General features: G+C 36.7%; 1 protein-coding gene across 8 annotated transcripts in view; it reads left to right on the top strand.

Annotated features, from left to right (window-relative positions):
• Window positions 1-21,106, top strand: part of LOC108974408 (peripheral-type benzodiazepine receptor-associated protein 1) — a 42,390-nt gene that overhangs the window by 8,555 nt on the left and 12,729 nt on the right. For 4 of the 8 annotated variants that reach the window (XM_018942216.1, XM_018942215.1, XM_018942221.1 and 1 more), the window contains exons 2-19: window positions 6,667-6,806; window positions 6,917-7,015; window positions 7,159-7,401; window positions 7,883-8,003; window positions 8,063-8,098; window positions 8,169-8,644; window positions 11,717-12,281; window positions 12,348-12,459; window positions 12,733-12,878; window positions 12,947-13,147; window positions 13,763-13,953; window positions 14,040-14,441; window positions 14,505-14,766; window positions 14,836-14,967; window positions 15,120-15,220; window positions 17,241-17,330; window positions 19,170-19,745; window positions 20,312-20,617. In XM_018942216.1, coding sequence (XP_018797761.1) covers window positions 6,687-6,806; window positions 6,917-7,015; window positions 7,159-7,401; window positions 7,883-8,003; window positions 8,063-8,098; window positions 8,169-8,644; window positions 11,717-12,281; window positions 12,348-12,459; window positions 12,733-12,878; window positions 12,947-13,147; window positions 13,763-13,953; window positions 14,040-14,441; window positions 14,505-14,766; window positions 14,836-14,967; window positions 15,120-15,220; window positions 17,241-17,330; window positions 19,170-19,745; window positions 20,312-20,617 — 4,179 coding nt within the window. In that variant the 5' untranslated portion in view covers window positions 6,667-6,686. The remainder of the gene's footprint in view (window positions 1-6,666; window positions 6,807-6,916; window positions 7,016-7,158; window positions 7,402-7,882; window positions 8,004-8,062; window positions 8,099-8,168; window positions 8,645-11,716; window positions 12,282-12,347; window positions 12,460-12,732; window positions 12,879-12,946; window positions 13,148-13,762; window positions 13,954-14,039; window positions 14,442-14,504; window positions 14,767-14,835; window positions 14,968-15,119; window positions 15,221-17,240; window positions 17,331-19,169; window positions 19,746-20,311; window positions 20,618-21,106) is intronic. The other 4 variants (XM_018942219.1, XM_018942218.1, XM_018942217.1 and 1 more) reach the window with 4 other exon arrangements.

The following is a 21,106-nucleotide window of genomic DNA, read 5'->3' as shown; positions in this document are numbered from 1 at the left end:
ACATTCGTTGATATTTGTGCATGTACACAAGTGTTTGTGCATATGTGACTATGCGTGCGAATTTTCGTCATCATCTCGCGAGTGTTTGGCTGAGCAAGAGGACGTCTAAATTTGTTTATCGCATGACATCCGCGTAATTTTTTCCTGTAAAAAAAATGAAAACCGTTATATCTTCAGAAAATCACTTAGTTTTATAAAGAACAGTGTATCATTTGCGCGAAAGTAACAAGGAAGTGAATTATTTTTGTAAATATATATTAATACCAAACGCAGAAGGTAAATTGACGAAGTTATATTAAAATTAATAAGAAAAGTGTAAGTTCCAAATTATCCTTAATAAAATGATTAACTTTTAAAATGTCAACTGGCTAAATAATAAAATTTTAGTGTTGATGGTTTTGGCCGTTTATCAATGCAAATTTTTCGTGTGTGTATCTTGTGAATTCGTGACTGCTGCTTTCACAATGCTCGCCTCCTTTGCTGCAGCGGGACCATTTGTGCGTTTCAGTTTTTTTCTGTTTGATTTTGTTACTGGTGTTGTGGGATGTAGGTGGCTGATTGCATGATTTAGCAAACCGTGTTTGCACCTTTACTGATTCATACATTTCCAATCTGTATGAGTATTGGTATCTGTATGCCACTGAGAAGATAATAGTTTAATCGGTGTATGTACTCACAACTACATTTGTATCAACGTAAATGCATGTATGTATGTTTCGATGAATTGCCTGCGATTGTGTCTGTTAAGCGGCTGCATGAATGAATGCCTTCCATGGCTGCGCGGTGCAGCTGATGTCTGATCGTGACACTAAATTAAAAGTAAAAATGTCAAGCTCTTCTCATTGATTTATCTTTCTTTGCCTCTAACTTCACTTCATTATGCATCTTGAAACTTCAGCATATATACTTATATGCGTATGTATTGGTGAAGTCGTGGGCATTCTTAACAGGCTAGAGTAAGTAGATGGTGAATGCATCGAGCATGAATACCCCATCCGGGAAAGCATATTAACACACCTACACCTATAAATAGTATTTATAAATAGTAGTGGGCGAACATTCCACTTATAATGCCAGTCCGTGTATTTTTGCACTTATCTATTAGTTATGTGAAACTGTGGGTATGTGAGTATGCGTATTGCAAATAGTTTGACTTTTCTATCTATTTGGTCTTATTGAAATTCTGCGAGAAGTCTGTTTAGTTATTACTATACTCTAGACTGTAATAGGTACTGCCGATATGTGACAAATCAGTGACAATTTTTCCAATTTTTTAAAACCTGTAGATTTTTGTTGATGATACAGTTATCGCACTATATTATATGACATATTCGTTTATAGCGGAGTGATCACTGGAAGGGATATTGTTTTAGCCATTGTTAGTTCAAAGATCTAATATCATTTTGTAATTGTCAGTTAACCATATTTGAGTTACATGTTAGTGATTTATAATAACCTAATGCAACTCATTTAAACACTTTGGCATACAATTAATAAAAGAGCGGCCATAATATTTAACATATGCAAAGTCCACTACATGACAACAACTTACTCAATCATTTCACGTGTGCTTCTTTTTAAATTATTCAAACTCAAGCAAAAAGCGAATAAGCGCACACTTTTGTTACGAACATATGCAGAACGCGCTTTTGCTTCACATTTTAATTGGTCATTCGTTAAACCAAGCAGTGTGAAATGAATTGAATATAGAAGCCACCCGGAATTGGCACAGTCAAGCAATCATAAAGTTCATAATTTCCATTTTATTACTCCTCGTGATGTTGGTCCATACGAAGTCAAACAACAGCCGTTTTACGCTCACGCTTGCCTTTATGGGAACAAATATGGAATTTCATTTAATTGCGCCACCGTCTAGACAAACTAGCGTCGACCACGAATGTGAGAATGTGTGTGTTTTCGGTGCTGTTTTTTGTCAGTAGCGCGAGAGATATTGTGCGGGGCGTATGAGTGACCAATAGAATAAGTGTGTAATTTTGCATGCTGGGCGTATAAGTGACTAACCGGAGCGATGGTTTGTTGTCAACTACCAACTGTTCACTGCGTACAAGTAGCAGCCAAAAATATGCACATACTGTTTATATATGTATAAGGTAGTGTGTGGCATTTAAGTGTGTGACGCAGCATATGAGTGTTTGCTAGCAAAACAAAGTACGTTGCATATGTTTCTATGTGAATGTGCGAGTGCTTTGCGGGGTGCATGAACTATTTATATAATACTACTTATACACGTATATTGTCAAGAATCAAAAAAAAAAAATATATATATATCGAACAAAACACATTCATTCACAAATCTTGGTAAATGTAATGTGTACAATTGTATCTATGATGAGAATTTGCTTCCATGAAAATTATAAAAGATGCGGTCTAAAGGCCACCTAAATTTGTTTGGTGGTGCTTCAATGAGTCAACACAGCAACTAGCAGAGAACAAGCATGATAAAGAAAAAAACACATTTATTTATTTTCTTAGAGCGGGTATTATATATTCTAACCATTTTCTTTTTGGTTCATGTTCTTGCTACTTTACGCACTAAAAACATAACTTTTTCGCTTTATGTTCCAGCTCATTATGCCAATCGACGCCGGAATAACTTTATTTCAGTTTCTGCTTTTCCCTCCCAATCTACTAAGTAGTGCCACTAGTATCTTGTTGTTCCATCTTTCCATTCATACTGTATTGTCGCCTTTCAGTCGCGAGCGATATCATTGGGTATACGACATTGACATGAGAATGAGTTTTCATATCTCAATGCTCTAAACTATAGCTTAAATTTTCTTTGACTATTAGATAGATTCTCACATCGCCCACATTGAGCAGGGTCATTGAGTTTCGTTACAGTATGTAATTATATGTGGAGGTGTGAGTTTGTTGTACTAGCGCTTTTTTCCGTACTTTATTTGCTATTCGAGAGCTTGAGTTTTTGTTTGGAGAATAATTGAGGTAGAGGGGTGGATAAAACTACTTATAATTATTTCGGAATACAAGTTTAAGCGATTCGAGATTCATTCTTTCGTTATTGAGTTTTGTACAAGTTAAAAGGGTTTACCGGTACATCATTTATTTTACAGTTAAGCAAGCTGTTCACCTTTAATATTTAAGAGAAAATAAGTCTTTATCTTGAGTTAGAGTTCTCAAAGTTCTTAAAAATATGTATGCATTCTTGTTTTTATACTCTTTCAGCATGTTGCTACAGTATATAATAGTTTTGTTCACCTAACAGTTATTTGTATCACCACAAAACAATCGATATAGGGTTGTATAGGGTATGTATATAAGTATGATAAGGGTGACTAGACGAGTTGAAATCCCAGTGAATGTCCGTCTGTCCGTTCGCCCGTGTAAAAATTAAGATATCTTAATAAAACTTGGTACACATGTTCCTTTTTCACAAAAATGAGAACGAGTTCGCAGAACGCCATTAAACGAAAGCTTATAAAGAACTAAATTACATAAGATATAGAATAGTAATTTGACATCAACAACAACGTCAGCCTCGAAATCCAACGCAAAATATCTCTTGCCAACATGTGCTACTTCGGACTACGTAAGCAATTGATAAGTAAAGTCCTCTCTCGACGAACCAAAACAAAACTCTATAGATCACTCATTATTCCCGTCTTGCAATATGGTGCAGCGGCATTGACGATGAAAATATCTGATAAGTCGATGTTGCGAGTTTTCGAGACAAAGGTTCTCCACGGCGAATATCGCATTCCATGGAACGATGAGATGTATGAGATATACGACGACATTGACATAGTTCAGCGAATCAAAAGACAGTGGCGTGACAGTGAATGGGCGAAAATACTCCAGCTCTGAAAGTATTCGACGCAGTATCCGCCGGGGGAAGCAGAGGAAGAGGAAGACCTCCACTCTATTGAAAAGACCAGGTGGAGAAGGATCTGGTTTCTCTTGTAATCTGCAGTTAGCGCCACGTTGTGAAAAGAAGAAACGACTGGCGCCGACGACTTTCTACGCCAATAATAAAGAAGAAGAAGAATTTGACACAGGGGATCGCAGTAGTATGCGGCACCTGTGGGATTGATTTCTTGAACAAATGGACATGGCAGAACCCCGTTTATAACACGTTTACCGCACATATCTCCTAAACCATAAAAGCTACAACAACCAAATTCGTCTAGAGCGACTAAATACTTTCTTACTTGTTTTTAAATACAAGAGGAAAATTTAGTTTCTTTAATAATTTAAGGAGCTATTGACTGTGTTCTGATATTTTTATGGATTCGAAATCATATGTTAAACTTTTCGTTTAAATAAAAACTAAAAGTTTAGTTTAATTAAAATTATATTCTCGATGACAGTGGGTTAAGGTTCAAAAGTGCCAGGCAACCTCAAATTGCAATAAAGCACAAGGGCACACATATTGTACATTTGCACAGACCTGAAAGTTACTCATACGCCACCGCAATTCAGCAGCTTTCAAACCCGCTTAATCATATTTGCTGTCAATGTATCCAGTAAACGGGGAAAACAACTTTATAAATGGCATACCGAAATTCAATAAACTAGAGAGAATGAAATGTAATTTAATTTCACCAAGGTGAATTCGAGAAGAGATCATAATACGGTTGTACATAAAACGATTAATATATGTGTACTGAGCGAATGAAACCTAGTACAAAGCTGTAGTGCACAAAAATGTTGCATGTATATCGATAAGTCCTATGCGTGTGAAAGCATTTGCGAATAACTCTAACCATAGTAAATTAATGGATTTTGAGTCGACTAAATCAGTTATAGATGCATTTGCACAACAAGTTAAGTCAGTTAGCAATGTTAGCAATGCTATACATCTTTGAAAGGTCTTGATTTAACCTACAAAACGACAATATACATGATTAGTTTGGGTATTGTTTTCAACAGATATAGACGTGTTAACATGGAGTTCACTAACGAAGAAATTCGCGCTATTTTAAAGTATTTCTACGTTAAAGGCAAATCTGCTAGAGGAACGTTCCGTGAGATGAATGGTGTTTTGGAGGATGGTACTATATCACTTCGAACTGCGGAGGAATGGTTTCGATGATTCAGAGCATTAGAAAGGGACACCATGGATAGGGTAGCCGGCGAAAGATCTGTGACGACGAATACCGATCAAATCATGGAAAACATCCAGTTAGACCGGCATGTGGCATCTCGTTAGTCACCAAACCATTTTAAACCATCTGCAAAAGGCTGAATACACAAAAAAGCTTGATGTTGGGGTGCCCCATGATTTGACGCAATTCAGAATTGTATTTTGGCAGCTGTTTCGATAGTGAACGAAAGTTATTGAGTCGTTTGATGGACGATCACTGGTGCTAATTTGGCTGCTTGCCTGTCGTGAGTAGGTTGCGTGCATTCGATGATGGTACATACTTTCCGGCTGTGGCCGTCTTCCACTCATATCAGCGTTTCCGCTTCGCCTTACCGTTGGCTGCTTAAAAACACGGTCAGCAAAGCAATTAACCCAAAGTTCAAAGTTCAAAAGCATCTGAAGATAGCGGAAAGTGCGCGTGAAAATCCACAAATGTGTGTGTATTCAAGTAAAACATCTGCAAATGCTTACATACATATTTACATATGCATCATGTACTGTATATGGACAATGCGTAAAATGTATACATATTTGTACATATATGTATGCACGCAAGCACTGGCAGACTGCAGTTCCTCTGTTCACTTGCCGTTGCAGCAGCTGTTTACTCCATGCTGCTTCTTTAGAAGCATACACACTAGTTTTTACACTTGTTCGTTCAAGCATCGAGTGTATTAATGTTTTTGTATTTTGCAACTGTGGCTTGGCGCGTGCCAGAGCTCCCGTACGTGTCGTTGTCAAAAAATGTTTGACCCCATTTCGTTTGCTTACGACTACACGTGCACAAAAGCGCTCCAACTCTCAGCCACCTACTTCCTCACTCACATCTACATTTGCAGAGTGGACCGGCGGCTACAGTCCGCCAGTCCGTTTAAATCCGCGCATCGGCTGCCTTCTTCATATTTCAATTGCTTACCCTTTTCTTTCCTGAAGCGTCCACTAAAATCCATCCAATGTAAAAGCTTCTGCCCTCTGTCCCTCTGCGGTTACTGCTCAACACTTTAGTTTTAGCTTTAGTTCTTGCTATAAAAGGCGTTGCTGTCCATTATTTTAAAATTTGGCTCCGCTGTTGGATGTTATAAAGGAGTAAACAAAACGAAGGAAACGAAAGAGAAATATTTGCACATAGTTCTAAATATATAAGTACGCGGCGGTTGGCATCTGTGAACCAGTAAACTGACTTGGTTTCAGTGCAGTAGAGCCCTATAAAGCTGCCTCATAAAAACCTATGTGATGTTCGGTATCTCGAGTGGAATGGTATAAATGTAGTTACATTCATGTATAGAATATATATTTTCGAAACCTAAAATTTTTTTACGAAGAAATCAAAATGAGTTTTCACATATTTGGCTTTGTTGTCATTAAACAACAAGCATTAATTTTCACTTAATTGAATTTGGCCATAGTAAATATAAATTAGCTAATCGTTAGGACGAAAAATTTAATATCCACCTCTATATTAAACATTATATCTTTGTTTGCTCGTATTTTGTCTTCTAATGCTCATTGTTTAATCAAAAAAATTTACATTGAAAACATTGAAGCAAAAGCGAAGCGCTTTAAAATGCCGTACGAGTCCATACACCATCATCAGTCATCAGCGCCCAACGGCATGTTGGACTCATTGAGTTTGCAGCTCCGTGATGCGGAGATGCGCCGCACTGAAATTGAGCGTGCACACCAGGTAAATATCAGCGATAAAGTCAAAAGCAAATTACAACTTTAACAAAATTTATGATTTTAATAAACTATTACTGCTTCTTTTGCTGCGTTTTCATTTCGGCTTGGTAACAGGAAACGTTGGCACAAATACGCAATATGTCGAGCAGCAGTCGCCCGGACACAGAAGCTGTTGAGAATCTGCAGTCGCGCGCGCGTGAACTTGAGAAAAAAGTGAGTTGGTAGAGTGTTTAATTAAATTTGTGGCGCGGCACGGGCGCCGAGCTCGTACTGTAGTGAAAACATTTTTCTAAAGCTGATTTCATCTTTTGCGTTGGTTAAGTCAATATAATCAATTTTAACGCTACCAATTTTAGGTCGCTTTGGAAAATGTACGCTGCGAGGAATTGCAAATTGAATTAACATCCGCATTGAAGGCGAAGGCTGCGCGATCAGGCGGTAGCGACCGAAGCAACTATGGCGGTATTTCAGCATCAAGCGCAAGTGCTTCTTCAGCGGCCGCCATATCGGGCACAAGTTCCACTGTCACGTGGGCACCGACAATCAGTCATCAGGATCAAGGCTCTGAAATCGATATAATTATGGCGAAAATTGAACAGGTGAGCAACTGCCAGGCCATGGCATAGCGCAAAAAGCTATTTTCATAGCAATCATCTACATAATGACCCCTCTAAGAAGATTTCGTATGAAGAGATAAATGGATTTATTCATCCCGACGAGCTCATCCGTATGAGAGTTTACTTATCTTTTGATTTGAAATTATAGATAACAGGCATGTTTTCAGTTTTGATTCGCTAAAAATTCAATATGCGTTTTGGAAACAATATCAACCGTTCGTTCTTTACTTCAAAAATAACGCGAAATGTGGAAATCTCAAATTTTTGGGCATTGCCTTTGTAGAAAAACTTAGCAATCTTCTTAGAGTAATGTTTCTAAAAACAAATATGTCCTTAAAGCAAAGATGGACCTCACGATTGAGAAATTAAGTATTAGCCTTTTGAATTTAAAAATTACTCAATTGTGTTTGTGGCTGAAATATAATTTGTATTACATTTGCAATAATTTGCTTTTTTTCTCCAGGATAATCGCGTATTGGCCGAGCTGGAGCAACCCCGTACATCGGCCAAGGGCATGTCTTCGATGCCAACAAGTTCCATATTGAATAACACAAATAGTGAATTTCAAACCATATCAAAAAGCGGTAAGCTATGGTAATATCGGCATATATTCAACATCATAATGAAAACTTATACATTTCAGAATTAGAAGAAGAGTTGAACCGTTATAAGCGAGCAGGTTAGTAAGGATTGTATACTAGCGTATAATTTTTGCAATTACTAACTTTAACAATTTTAAATTTACGCAGTGTTGGGCGGCACAAGCGGCACCGCCGTCGGTAGTTCGGCGCTCACCAGCAGCTATGGTACCGCAGCCACCACCGGTGCTGGTGGCCTACCATCATCGCTTACCTCCACACTGCCGAATGGCGCTAGCGCCATGTCAGCCGCATTAGTTGGTAGTGGAGGCAGTGGCGGTGTTGGTGTTGGCGTTGGCGTTAGTGGGGGTGGTAGTGGCGGCAGTGGTCCAGGCGGTGGCAGCGGCGGCGGTGGTGTTATGGGCCTCTCATCTATATCAGCGCTGGTGCCCAACTCCATTGGCGGCATACCGTCGAGTTTGAGCAGTCATGCCATACAATCGATGAACACGGCCGCGTCCGCCTATGGCGCTGGTCCCACGTCCGTTGAGAAACTGCTAAGCGGAACAAGTGGAATCGCTGGCGGCATTCCACCATTGCCGGTAAATATTCATACGATGAAGTCTATGCCATCAGCATTAAGTCAGGTAAACTATTTTTAATAATGAACGAAACAAATCACAAATTACAAAAATAAAAAAACAAATCAGGAAATCACTTAGTAACTTATTCGAAAACTACTATTGACATCCATATGTATCAATCAAATCGTTATCGAATACAATCAATTTCAATCAGAATAACATTCAATCGTACTAACAAATTCGAATTGGTTTCGCTAAGAATTTCGCAATTTCGTTCTAATTGTTTGATTTTGTATTGAATACYAACTCATCCGCTTGTTATGCGAAAGAGAGCATTAAGCAAATGCAAAAGTTATTGGTAAAACGTCAAATGCCAATAGATTTGCAGCGAAAGCATGACTGTTGACTGAGCGACCTAATTTACGAATTTTCTTAGATTTTCAATATAAATTTGTATCGAAAATTAATTCGAAAAGCTTCAAAAGCTTTCAACATATCATTTTTACGAACGAGATTCAATTTTAATGCTCAAAGAAATATGGCAACACTTTTTAAAATTCCATATGCGTAAAAATATATTTTTTAAGCTAAAAATTTTGCCATCGCTCAAATCACTACATGCTTTCGAAGTAAATGTGTGGTATTATTGTTGTGCAGTAGTTTCATTATTGAAAATAATTTCATATATAATTTATGGCTTACTAATTTCTTTTAAAAAACACAAACAAGTGAGTAACTTTTTCTAATTTTGGGAATGAGTCCTGCGTTTTACAATTTTTTTCACAAGCCATATTCCAATTCCGTATGTTTGTGAAATTCCCTTTCAATCTATTTTCTTGAAAATCTTACGATTCATTTCTAAATCCCTTAAAGAATGTTTCCTTTTTATAATAAGCACTATTGAACATTTAAAAGTTTTTACAAAAAATGTTTAAACGCAGTACTTAGTGTTAGAGTTAATTAATTAAAAACGTATTAAATAAAAACGTAGATTTTATTATTTTTCATAAACAGTCTGTATGATTGTACTTTAGAAATACACACAATTGACTTATTTTTACAAATGATCATGATAAGTGATCTTATGGTGGGTTTAATACTTAATTTTTACATAACCTCTTTATTTATACTGTTCACTAAAGTATAACGACAAGCCATCTTAAAAACACTTCAGCCGTTCGGAGGTGGCTTTAAGACTTTAAGTTCGGAAGGAAGAAAGCAACTATAAAACGGAGATTCAATGTACAAAACAACCACAGACACTGCATCAAAAGTTGAACTTGTCATTGTGTGTATTTCTGAGTCTTTAACTTTTCGGTTTTTATACGTTCAACGTTTACATATATCGTTCATTAATGTACGCATTTATTAAACTTCTTTACCTTTTCAACAATTTGCATGTTGACTGGTCTGAATTCTTAATTATTTAGTTTTGAACTTTATGGATGCTTGTTGTTATGGTGTTTTTAAAGGGTAACGGTTTAGAAAAAGCGGGCAAGGAAGTTTAGCAGTCAGATACTGGTTTTGTTTTTGTGTTTTTGGTATTTGCTTTCTCTCAAGATAACTGGAGGTTGTACTTTGAAGCGGTTGCGCCAAGTTGTGTGTTTAAAACTAAAACTATTTTAATAACGTTCGACTTCAGCGCAGCTCAACGAGTTATTTCATGTTGCTCATTGTGGTGTGTTGAGAAATTGACCTAAAGAGGCGTTTAGTTATGTGTTTTACAAATATTTTGATCACAACACCGCCTATCACTAAATGCTTGCAAATATTAAAGAAAATTGTTCGCTATTTCTCTGCTAAAGTGCCACCTATTCGATAAAATTGTGATTATCAGATATGTATGGGCCGACGCCGACCTCGTGGCTTCAAAGCTTTCAATTTTTAACTTTCTGTTTAATAAACCCTATGTATGTACATATGTATGTTTAGTCTTGTGAGTGTTATGTATGCAAGTTGAAAAAAAAAGTAATATAGATATATACAGTTATCCATTGCATATGATTACATTGAGAATAACGCTTTTCCTTTGATTTTGACTGGACTTGGTATGAGTGTATTTTTATATGCTTATGTGTTCAAATAGCTTTGTTTCTTTCTACTCCCACTTTGCTCTGTTCATTAGTTGCTGCAGAAATGTTGTAGCAGAAATCGCTTAAGTATATCGTTCAAATTACATACATATTCACTTGCATAGTTACTCGTACAAGAGTTGAGAATTACTTTCGTTTACGCTCGCATTAAAACATTCTAACTTCATCCTTCACCCGTGTACGAGTATGTTCATTTGTTTTCGTCTGAGACGACATTTCATATTACAGAATATATAATGGATCTTCACCTAGAAGGACATCAGTAGATACATAAGTATATATTCACATTTCTCGTACATTAATTCGTACATAATCGTATTTAGCAGCATCCTATCTATATTACCAATTTTATACAGACATATTTAGATCTTATGTATGTGTAATAAATATATTGTTTCACACATACATATATACATACTCGTCTCGTACGTAAATATTTTGTCATAAAATTTCCTTCTAACTGAAAGTGAAGTAACGGTAACTGAAAGGAACAATTTTGCATTTCTCTTTCCTTTTTCATATGTGCTGTTGTCTTTTTCATTCTTTCTTTTTTAACATAAATGTTTAAAATAAACGTATAACTGAAAATATTTAAACTGTGATACACCAACCATTCTCTCATCGTTCAACTGTATTGTGTCAATGTAATCAAAAACTTCCTGTTTAAAATCTTTTATACATAAACTAATTAAATACATACATATGTTGTCCTTTTCTGAATATCTCGCTGTCATTTATCAATCAAAAACAAAACTGCGGTGTTTTTCCTTTTTTCTTTTTGTGTTTCTATATATTTGCGCTCTCTCTTTCTCACTCTTGACTCCCAATTTGTGTGTGTGTCTGTTTTTGTGTACTGTGTCCACACCATATACTACTAACCTTTACCAAAATAACTGTGTAAATTTTGAACTCATAAATTTGTATGCCAATTAAACTAAACACAATATTTACTTGATAATATATTAATCACTAAATAAAAACGGAATTACTTCGAAAACTCGCAAAATAACACGAAAACATTGAAAATGAAATTATAAAATAGCGTGGCACAATACAACTGTATAATTTACAGAGCACAACCATGCCCATCTTGTCGTTGAATGCCCATAACATACCGACCGGTACGAGCAGTTACTCTGCACTGGGGCTAAGTGGTGCCGGCACTGTTGGAGTGCCGCCACTGGGCTCGTCGCTGACACATCCCGCCTTGGGTAATATGCTCGATACGAGTACCCTGCTAGGCACTACTGCTTTGTCGGGTTTGAGCGGAGTGGGGGGCGCTTCTTCGTTGTATGGATTGGGCGCTGGTCCCGGCATTGGTGGTTTAAGTGGTCTTACCAGTGGTCTACCTAATTCTTATATCCCACCCTTCATTGACGTGGGTTCAAGCACCTCATATCCCTACTCGTCGGCTGCTCTGCGTACTGCTACGAAAATGAAAATGCTCGATGAGATTGATATACCGTTGACACGTTATGGAAATCGCAGCTCGCCGTGCTCACCGATACCTCCCAGCACGTGGGGACTCGATGAGTTCACTGATAGTTTGAGTGCTTCAATGTTACATAATCGTGGCAATTTGGCATTGGGGGCATTGGATTTGGAAAGTGAGTGTGGTACATGTGGCAAATCGTGTATGGTATATTATACAATGGTATCCTTTGCATTTGCAGCGCGAAATCATAATTTAAATGGTGTTAGTGAACCACAAGTAGACATGTTGGACATACCGGGCAAGGGACGGTGCTGCGTCTTCATAGCGCGTTTTCCATATGATCCACCAGAGTAAGTACGGCATAGTAGTTGTAAAAATGGTTGGTGAAATCAAGCAGTTGTAAACAACTATATATAAGTGCAATTTCAAAACGGTTAGTCCTAAGATGAGGATTAACCCGGGAGCTTAAGGCCGCTTACAGGCTTTTGATGTATAATTCATTATAATTTCTTTTATTTTTTCCGCTTTAATTTTCGCAAAACTAATTTGCACAAGCAGTTTTACTTTTGACACTCTCTATTAGGTTGCCTTTTTATTGACGATTTCTGCATTTACGTATTTAGGGAAGCTGAAGGTGAATTATCGCTTTGCGCTGGAGATTATTTACTCGTTTGGACGAGCGGCGAACCACAAGGCGGCTATTTAGATGCCGAATTGCTAGATGGTCGGCGAGGTCTAGTGCCTGCCTCGTTTGTGCAACGTTTGATTGGTAGTCCTTAATTCACAATGAACTGCATTTTATCAAGTAAAAGCTGGTAATTCTGTATTGACTTGCAGGTGATGATCTTTTGGAATTCCATCAAGCTGTACTGTCGACATTGCGTGACGCCGAGGATGGTTCTATGCAATGTGACACTACTTCGTTGCCCTCGCTGCCCCCTCACAACCCTTTGCTCACACACACCCAGGAGGACTTGGCACGTTTGAGTGAGACGCACACAGATTTGGAACACGATCAAGATGACATAAGTGATAATGGTGAGTAAGCGGTAGCATTTTAGGGTAGAGCATAGCATGCCAACCGATTTATAAATTTAATATATGGGCATAATTGTATGATGATTAAACTTTATTTTGATTGTTTATTTTCTCAAATAATTGATTTAATTTAATTTCGATTGTTTTCCTCTTACCGTTCTATGCTTTTGATGTTTCTTTAATTTGTTTTTTTTTTATTGTAATCTGAATATGGTTGAAACGTGAGCAAGTATACTCCGACATGCGAACTAGCTATATAGGTTCATCGTGGCCATTGAATCAGTTGTTTCTAGGTTCAGCACCAGCATTTGAAGGCTAGTTGAAATTTTACGAAAATCTAATTCACATATGTTAAAGTTTACGCAAATATTAAGTTTAGTAATAAAGCTAGTACACAACTATGTGCAATGTGAGATTACGAAATATTATCAATCGCTAAAGATGCTGTAAAGAATTTGTTGGCCGCAAATTCAATATTTTTAGTCTCCTATTTGATTTTTATTTCATACATATTTGATTTATGTATAAAGCATATGTGGATGTACAGACAGAGCTTTAACTTTTTCGATTTGATAGTTAAGGATTTTTTCTTATCGATGTTTATCTGGTTCGCAGTTCCTGCACCGAAGCACTTAACGTTGGAGCGCCAGCTAAATAAAAGTGTGCTTATCGGTTGGTCACCACCAGAACCAGTAGGCTATAATCTCATTGACAGCTATCATGTCTATGTTGACGGCGTCCTGAAAGTAACGGTAAAGGCTAATGAGCGGACACGAGCGCTTATAGAGGGCGTAGACTCAAACAGGGTAAAAATTTAAAATGAACTTTTCATATATAAATTGTATTATTATAATATTATATTTATTCTTTAACACTCATTACGTGAACACAGCCACATCGTATTAGCGTGCGTAGTGTTACACAGAATCGACAGACATCACGCGATGCAGCATGTACAATGATTATTGGACGCGACACCTCGCATTTAGGACCTTCAGCGGTGCGAGCTTCGCACATTACGTGTTCATCGGCGGTCATATCATGGTTACCGGCCAACTCAAATCATCAGCATGTGGTGTGCGTGAATAATGTAGAAGTGCGTACGGTCAAACCGGGTGTCTATCGTCACACCATTACCGGGCTGGCCCCGAGCACACAGTATCGAGTCACAGTGCGGGCTAAACACTTGCGAGCAGCGGGTGGTCAACCTACACCGGGACGTCCGCAGGAGGAAGCACCGGGTGCGTATGCTGATTTCCGTACGTTGACTAAGGGCTTGCCTGACCCGCCACAGGTGAGTTCGAAGTAGAATAAAACTATTTTCGAACTTAAAATACCCACTTGAATATCTTTTTAGGATATCCAACTTGAGGCTGGTCCTCAAGATGGTACCATTTTGGTGACATGGCAGCCGGTTAACCGGCCAACATCTTCTGGCCCCGTAACCGGCTATGCTGTGTACGCCGATGGTAAGAAAGTAACAGACATTAACTCACCAACTGGGGATCATGCGCTCATTGATATCGGCAAACTGGGCGTATTCAATCCACGTGCAGTCACCATACGCACCAAATCGCGAGATGCGCAATCAGCCGATAGCGCACCCATACTAATACCAAGTGAGTTGCTGAAACTATTTAATAAAAAAAAAATTTATAGTTTGATGTTTTCACTAATTTCAATTATAGATACTGTGCGCAGTGCAGTAGGTCGTCGAGGGCCTCAACAAATGGGCATGGGTCCGCAACAAATGCAACCCGGTGCCCATGGCATGCCCGGTCAAATGAACATGTCCGGCCAACCGCTTCAGCAGCAGCAACATATGATGGGCCAGGATCCGAATCAATATGACCCAAATCAACAAATGCAACATGGACAACAACAACAAACCGGACAACAACAAGGGCAGCCAGGACAACAGGTGAGCTATACCTGTCTCTTATACACATCTAGATGTGTATAAGAGACAGACATATGATGGGCCAGGATCCGAATCAATATGACCCAAATCAACAAATGCAACATGGACAACAACAACAAACCGGACAACAACAAGGGCAGCCAGGACAACAGGTGAGCTATACAAAGCATTAATGACAGGCAAATTATTATTATAAACAAAAACAACATAACACGAAGAAAATAAGTACACTCACTACAAAACTTAGAACATTCGATTCCTACTATCGATAACAATCGATATCATTACGCATTTACGTACATAAATAAATATAGCCACATATACATATATACAAGCTGCTGCACATTGTACATAAATATGAAAGTGTCAACAAAATGGTTACAACCACATTAATCCTTTCAACATTTTGAAGTTTTCAATTAATTAATATACAATTTAAAAGATTTTCAACGTTTATGTTCCCATGTATTTACAAATCAAGTAATACCACTAAATTCATGACCGCTGTGCATATGTATATATATACATGCATATACAATATACAAGCAGATAGCCAATAAAAGATCATTATTGTCTTTTTTTTTTAAATATAAAACGCCCAACACACACTCACAAACCGTACAAGCACTGAATACTATACTAACCCAGCAGGAATTGTTTGTTGTTGCATTAAATCGATGAATTAAAGGCACAAGTGTGTGATTTTCTTTGCGTTTGTCTCAAGTTTCTTTAGTTAATAAAATATAAATATGTACTCGTATATGTATTGAACATAACACCATTCGACTTTCGTATACACTATACCTGGAATTCCTGCATAAATTTTTGTATAAAATGCTGCTTAAACTTTTTGTAAATCGATATTTTGAAATGAGATAATTATTTAATAACGTTCCAAGCAATATTTTTCAGTTTTGATTTTTTACGAGCATAGCTTATTAACTTGTGAAATATTACATTGTAAATGTATATATGAAAAATTCGAATGGAAGCGTGAAAAAGACCACCGCTGACCACCGCTGACCACGGTGACTAAGGCAAAAATGCTCTGCAAGCTTAGATTTAGTCAAATGATGATTCTGTAAAGGTTCATACATTTTCTCAATTAATCGTTTTTAGTGGATTAAATACTTATTAAAAAAACCATTAACACATGGAAATACTTGAAAACGTGGTAAAGATTTTTGTAATCAAAATAATTAATTATCGTAATTTAATCATAATTCTAATTTCGCTTGCTATTTGTTGATGTTCCGATTGTAAAAACTTTAAGAAGATTTTCACTCTTCCATTTGCTAGACTTCTCTTCGGTCTTCAACTTTAACTTCTCTTAACTTTTTACTTCTTCTTCTTTAACTGACATCTGTTTACCCAACTTTTGAATTATATTCTGAAATTTAAAAAAGTTTCCTTCCAAGAAAAATGCCACTGTACCACAACATTGTCCATTTTTCTGCTTTAATTTTTTATTCTAATAAATAAGATTAATTAAATATTTTATTTTGCTGTGTTTCTTGAGAATAAAAATGTAAACTGAGTATTACTAATGAACAGACTTTGATTGCACCGTCTTCACTTCACAACCTAGTTGTTGCTTCCCACAGGTCCCATATTTTGAGCCCCATTTTACCGTAATTTTTTCAGAATAATAATAGAGTTCTGAGATATGTATGTATATAAAGTTTGGCTAAACTGTAAGCGGTTTAAAAACAACTAATGGAAAAAGCAGTAAGCCTTAAGTTTTTCGAGCATGCCTACTAAGTTTGGAAGAAACTGAGTATTGTTCAATGTTTATGTCATTTATTTGTTTTTGTGACTTGTGCACTGTTTTCTGGGATTTCATTAAAGAAGTTTATATAAGTTTTTGAAATGAATTGAATACTTCATTGAAAACTTATTGTACTGTTTATGGTTGATTGCCCTAAGTTGTGTATAGGATATTAATAATTCAAGAATATATCACTTATGTACTTATTTTCTAAATGCAAAACATATATACATTATAAAACTCGTACAAATCAAACCACTCGTAGTAAACAATCAATCAAGTAAACAATTTTTAACATTCAATCAAACAAAATCAAAAAGAAAAAATCAAAATCAAACAAACCAACATTTTACAACAATTTTCATAAAACCCAAACGCATCCATCTATAATACTCGCACTGCAGCCTGACGGAAGCCATGGCTTATTAGGTGGGCTGCTCGGTGGCCTCTTCTCAAAACCCACTACTCAGAGTCAAGTGAATCAGAATATCAATGTAAGTTACTCACCCAACAACACATAAACTTAAACACATACTTACTTACTAACTTGTCTACTTTAATGAATTACTTAATTGTTTATGTTATAAAATATTGATTAATGAAAATAATATTATATACCTAAAGAGGCATTGCTACATAATATACGAAATATTAGTTTTACCTATTTTTATTATTAAACACGTACAATTAGCGGCTAGTTTTGCTGGCATTAAGCGTCATCTCCATTTTAAAACACTGTTTCTTTCTGTATCGAATACATACTGATAACTGAATGCATTTGAATGCTTAACACCTAGTTAAGTTGTTTTGTTAATAAACAATATAATATTTTAGTTTTATACTTTTACATACATATGTATGTACAATATCATTAATTACATACTCATCATTATTACATTGTACATTTTGCTTGCGAACAGAAACCAGAAACCATATCACTTCTTACATCAAAATTACCAACATAAATATGTATGTGTGTCGCTTTTAGATTTAGTACTATTATGATCCTAGCGGATGTGTAGTATTTGAAAACCGAATCTCCTATCAGTTAACCGAATTTCCTACCAGTTACCCAATATAAGTACTTCAATTGATGACTATCATCAGTGGAAATATGGTCATATTTAGTTTTGAAACAAATGCAAATTTAATTGGATTGTAAATAGCTTAACGAGCTTAGGAATCTTCTGCAATGGACGATAATCGATCAAATTTGTTATAAAAGCTAAAGTTTCGAAAGAAAAATATACATATGCAAAGCCTTACATATTCACATAAATATATTCCTCTTATACAATAAAAATAACTCGGTAGCTACTTTCTTTATAAATTATTGATGTTCATTCTCAAATTTTGAAACAAGTAAGGGACTAAATCTGTTAATTTTAAAAATATGTACATCCTTCGTGAAAATCAGTGAGTTTTGGTATCAACTAGTTCAACAGCTCAGAATAATACCACTTAGCAAACATTTGTGCTTCCTTGTAATTTACTTACTTGTCTGATGTTGTCGCATGTTTGTTTCAAGGGCGAACAATAATCATGACACTTAACTATCTTCATTTGCTAATTTTCGACCATTTGCTTTTAAAAAAATTTGATTTGTGCACAGATTACTTTGTGTTTGGGGTTTTTCTAAAACTTTCGGCGTTGCGAGTACGATTATAGCGGAGTTGAGTAAAAAATAAAGGGTCTTCGGTTTTAGTGTTTTTACTCCAGCAAGCCATTTCATATCATGAAGTTCCAATAGAAAATGTAATCAATAATTGTAAACTCTTTGAATTTTTGCTAAATTCGCATAGGTAAATTCATATTTTGCTCAGCTTAATTTTATGTTTTCTGCGTGATTTATTTCTTCTCAGGCATTCAATGTCGAATCTAATTTAGTTCTGTACTTGTAGCTCTGTATTTCCTTTATTTTGAAGTCTATATCTTTCCCTATATAAAATATATATAAGAAATACTTACGACACCTCATTGTAATGTGATGTAAATTTTTTGGTATATTTTCGCTTCCCTTTTAATTTTGATAAAGTAATTTACATACATACATTAATTAATTTTTTAAAAAGCTAAATGCGATTCATTGCGACGTGACTAATTTTATGTAAAAATATATAAAACCGTAACATTAAATCAATCAAACTAAATTCCAAAATTTCTTTATAAACAAAATTCATGCCTGATTTATCATTGCTTAACAAAATTCGTTCGATTCAATTGAAACAACAACAAATGCTACGAAAAAAACATCTAATTCGACGATTCGTCCATCAAAAATTAAAAAAAAAAATTAAATATTAAATTGCGTGCACCACTTGCTATAAATGAAGGGCTATCAGCCGGGTACGGGGCAGCGGCCCATGATGCAGGGCCGACCACCTGGTGCTCAGATGATGGGTGGTCAACAACTTGGTCAGCAGCCTTATGGTCCACAAGGGCAAATGGGTGCACAACAACGTTTCCCAAGCCAACGTGGACCCGCTCCGGGGCAAATGCATGGGCAGATGCCCGGGCAATTGCAGGGGCAGATGCAAGGTCAAGGCCAAATGCCTGGGCAAATGCAGGGTCAAATAGCCGGCCAGATGCAGGGTCAAATGCCCCTACAAATGCAAGGTCAAATGGCCGGACAAATGCAAGGTGCTATGGGTCCTCGAGGCCCACTAAATCCACAACAACAAATGCAGCATCAGCAACAGCAACATCAGCAGCAGCAACAACAGCAACAACAACAGGGACAAATGGGTATCGGCCCCGGACAACAACCATTAAATCAACAACAACAGTTGACGGCACAAAAGAAACCACGTTATTTCGTCGCTATGTTCGACTATGACCCAAGCACAATGAGTCCAAATCCAGATGGATGCGACGAAGAACTGCCATTCCAAGAAGGTGACACAATCAAGGTATGTGGTAGTGGTGTGGGGTAGACTATAGTAGAATATTGGTATGTAGTTAATGTATAGAACTAGTGTACAGGGTGGTGAGAAAACATACTTTTTACAATTTTCAAAATATATATAAGAACGGATCAAAATATCACCAGCATTGGTGTTATGAGGTGAGCTAGTATATGAAAAAGTACGTGGAACACCTCCAAGGTATGAGGATTACACATATAACTACCACAAGTTTATTTTAAGATATTGATTTTGCCAATCGGAGCGAGAATGAATCGGTTACAGAATCGGCTACTTACTCACTTACATACATATACATACATTAAACAGATCAGATTTACAGTGATTTTTTACACACTAAACCCAAGTTGCATGCCTTAACCATTAGTCTATTGCTATATGATATGTAATCATCCGCTGTAGTCTTGTGTTCAGAATGAAGAAATAAAACAAAGACTTCCTTTTAAGTGTTATTGATGTATTTTTTATGATATAAGAAAATATTCCTTTAATATTTTTAAAATATTTCATGTATTGTAAGCTCTCATCGTGATCATGTTTAATCTACACAGGTTTATGGCGACAAAGACGCCGATGGCTTTTATTGGGGTGAGCTGCGCGGGCGTCGTGGCTATGTACCGCACAATATGGTAACGGAAGTGGATGATGGTACCGGTGGCATGGTCCCAATGCCGGGCGGACCTCCGCAGCCTGGTGGTCCGGGTCAAGTGATGCCCGGACAGGGTGGGCCCCAACAAAGTATGCGTAATGTAAGTCGCGACCGTTGGGGTGATATCTATGCAAACATGCCGGTGAAACGTATGATCGCGCTGTATGATTATGATCCGCAAGAGCTGAGTCCGAATGTGGACGCGGAAGTAAGTATGCATGATTTTCTGGTTTCTTTAAAAGGTTTTTTTTTTAAATTAGTAAATTTACGTGCCCTTTAACCATTTAAATATTCTATTGTTGTTATTGTTGCTTAGCGTAAGGAAACAAGTAGCGGTTTCCTAGGTGGTTTCATAGATGATCTTTTTGGAACTCCCCAAGCAAATAAGAAAGTTACACGCAATGTGAGTGATTCATTCGATTGTCTAGAGTTCAAAAACTTCCTATCTCATGGGAGCTCTAGCAACCACAAATTGCTATCGACCAGCATAAATTTTGAAATTTACCTAATTGTAATCTAATTTATTGTGAAATAGTTTTATATAGTAAAGCTCGTAATATATAAAACAGTCCTGTGAAACACATATGTATATGATTTAGTTAATACCTAGCTAGAAATTAGTTCATTGTGAACTCATCTGCAGTATCCACATAAGAAAGCGGGTTGCTTATTACCTTATTTGTGTCCACCTTTTTAT

Source organism: Bactrocera latifrons, unplaced genomic scaffold (genome assembly GCF_001853355.1).
Source record: "Bactrocera latifrons isolate USDA-ARS-PBARC rearing strain unplaced genomic scaffold, ASM185335v1 scaffold_55, whole genome shotgun sequence".
Taxonomy (NCBI): Eukaryota; Metazoa; Arthropoda; class Insecta; order Diptera; family Tephritidae; genus Bactrocera; species Bactrocera latifrons.
Note: the sequence above shows the minus strand (reverse complement) of the source record. Positions and strands in the feature narration are given on the sequence as shown.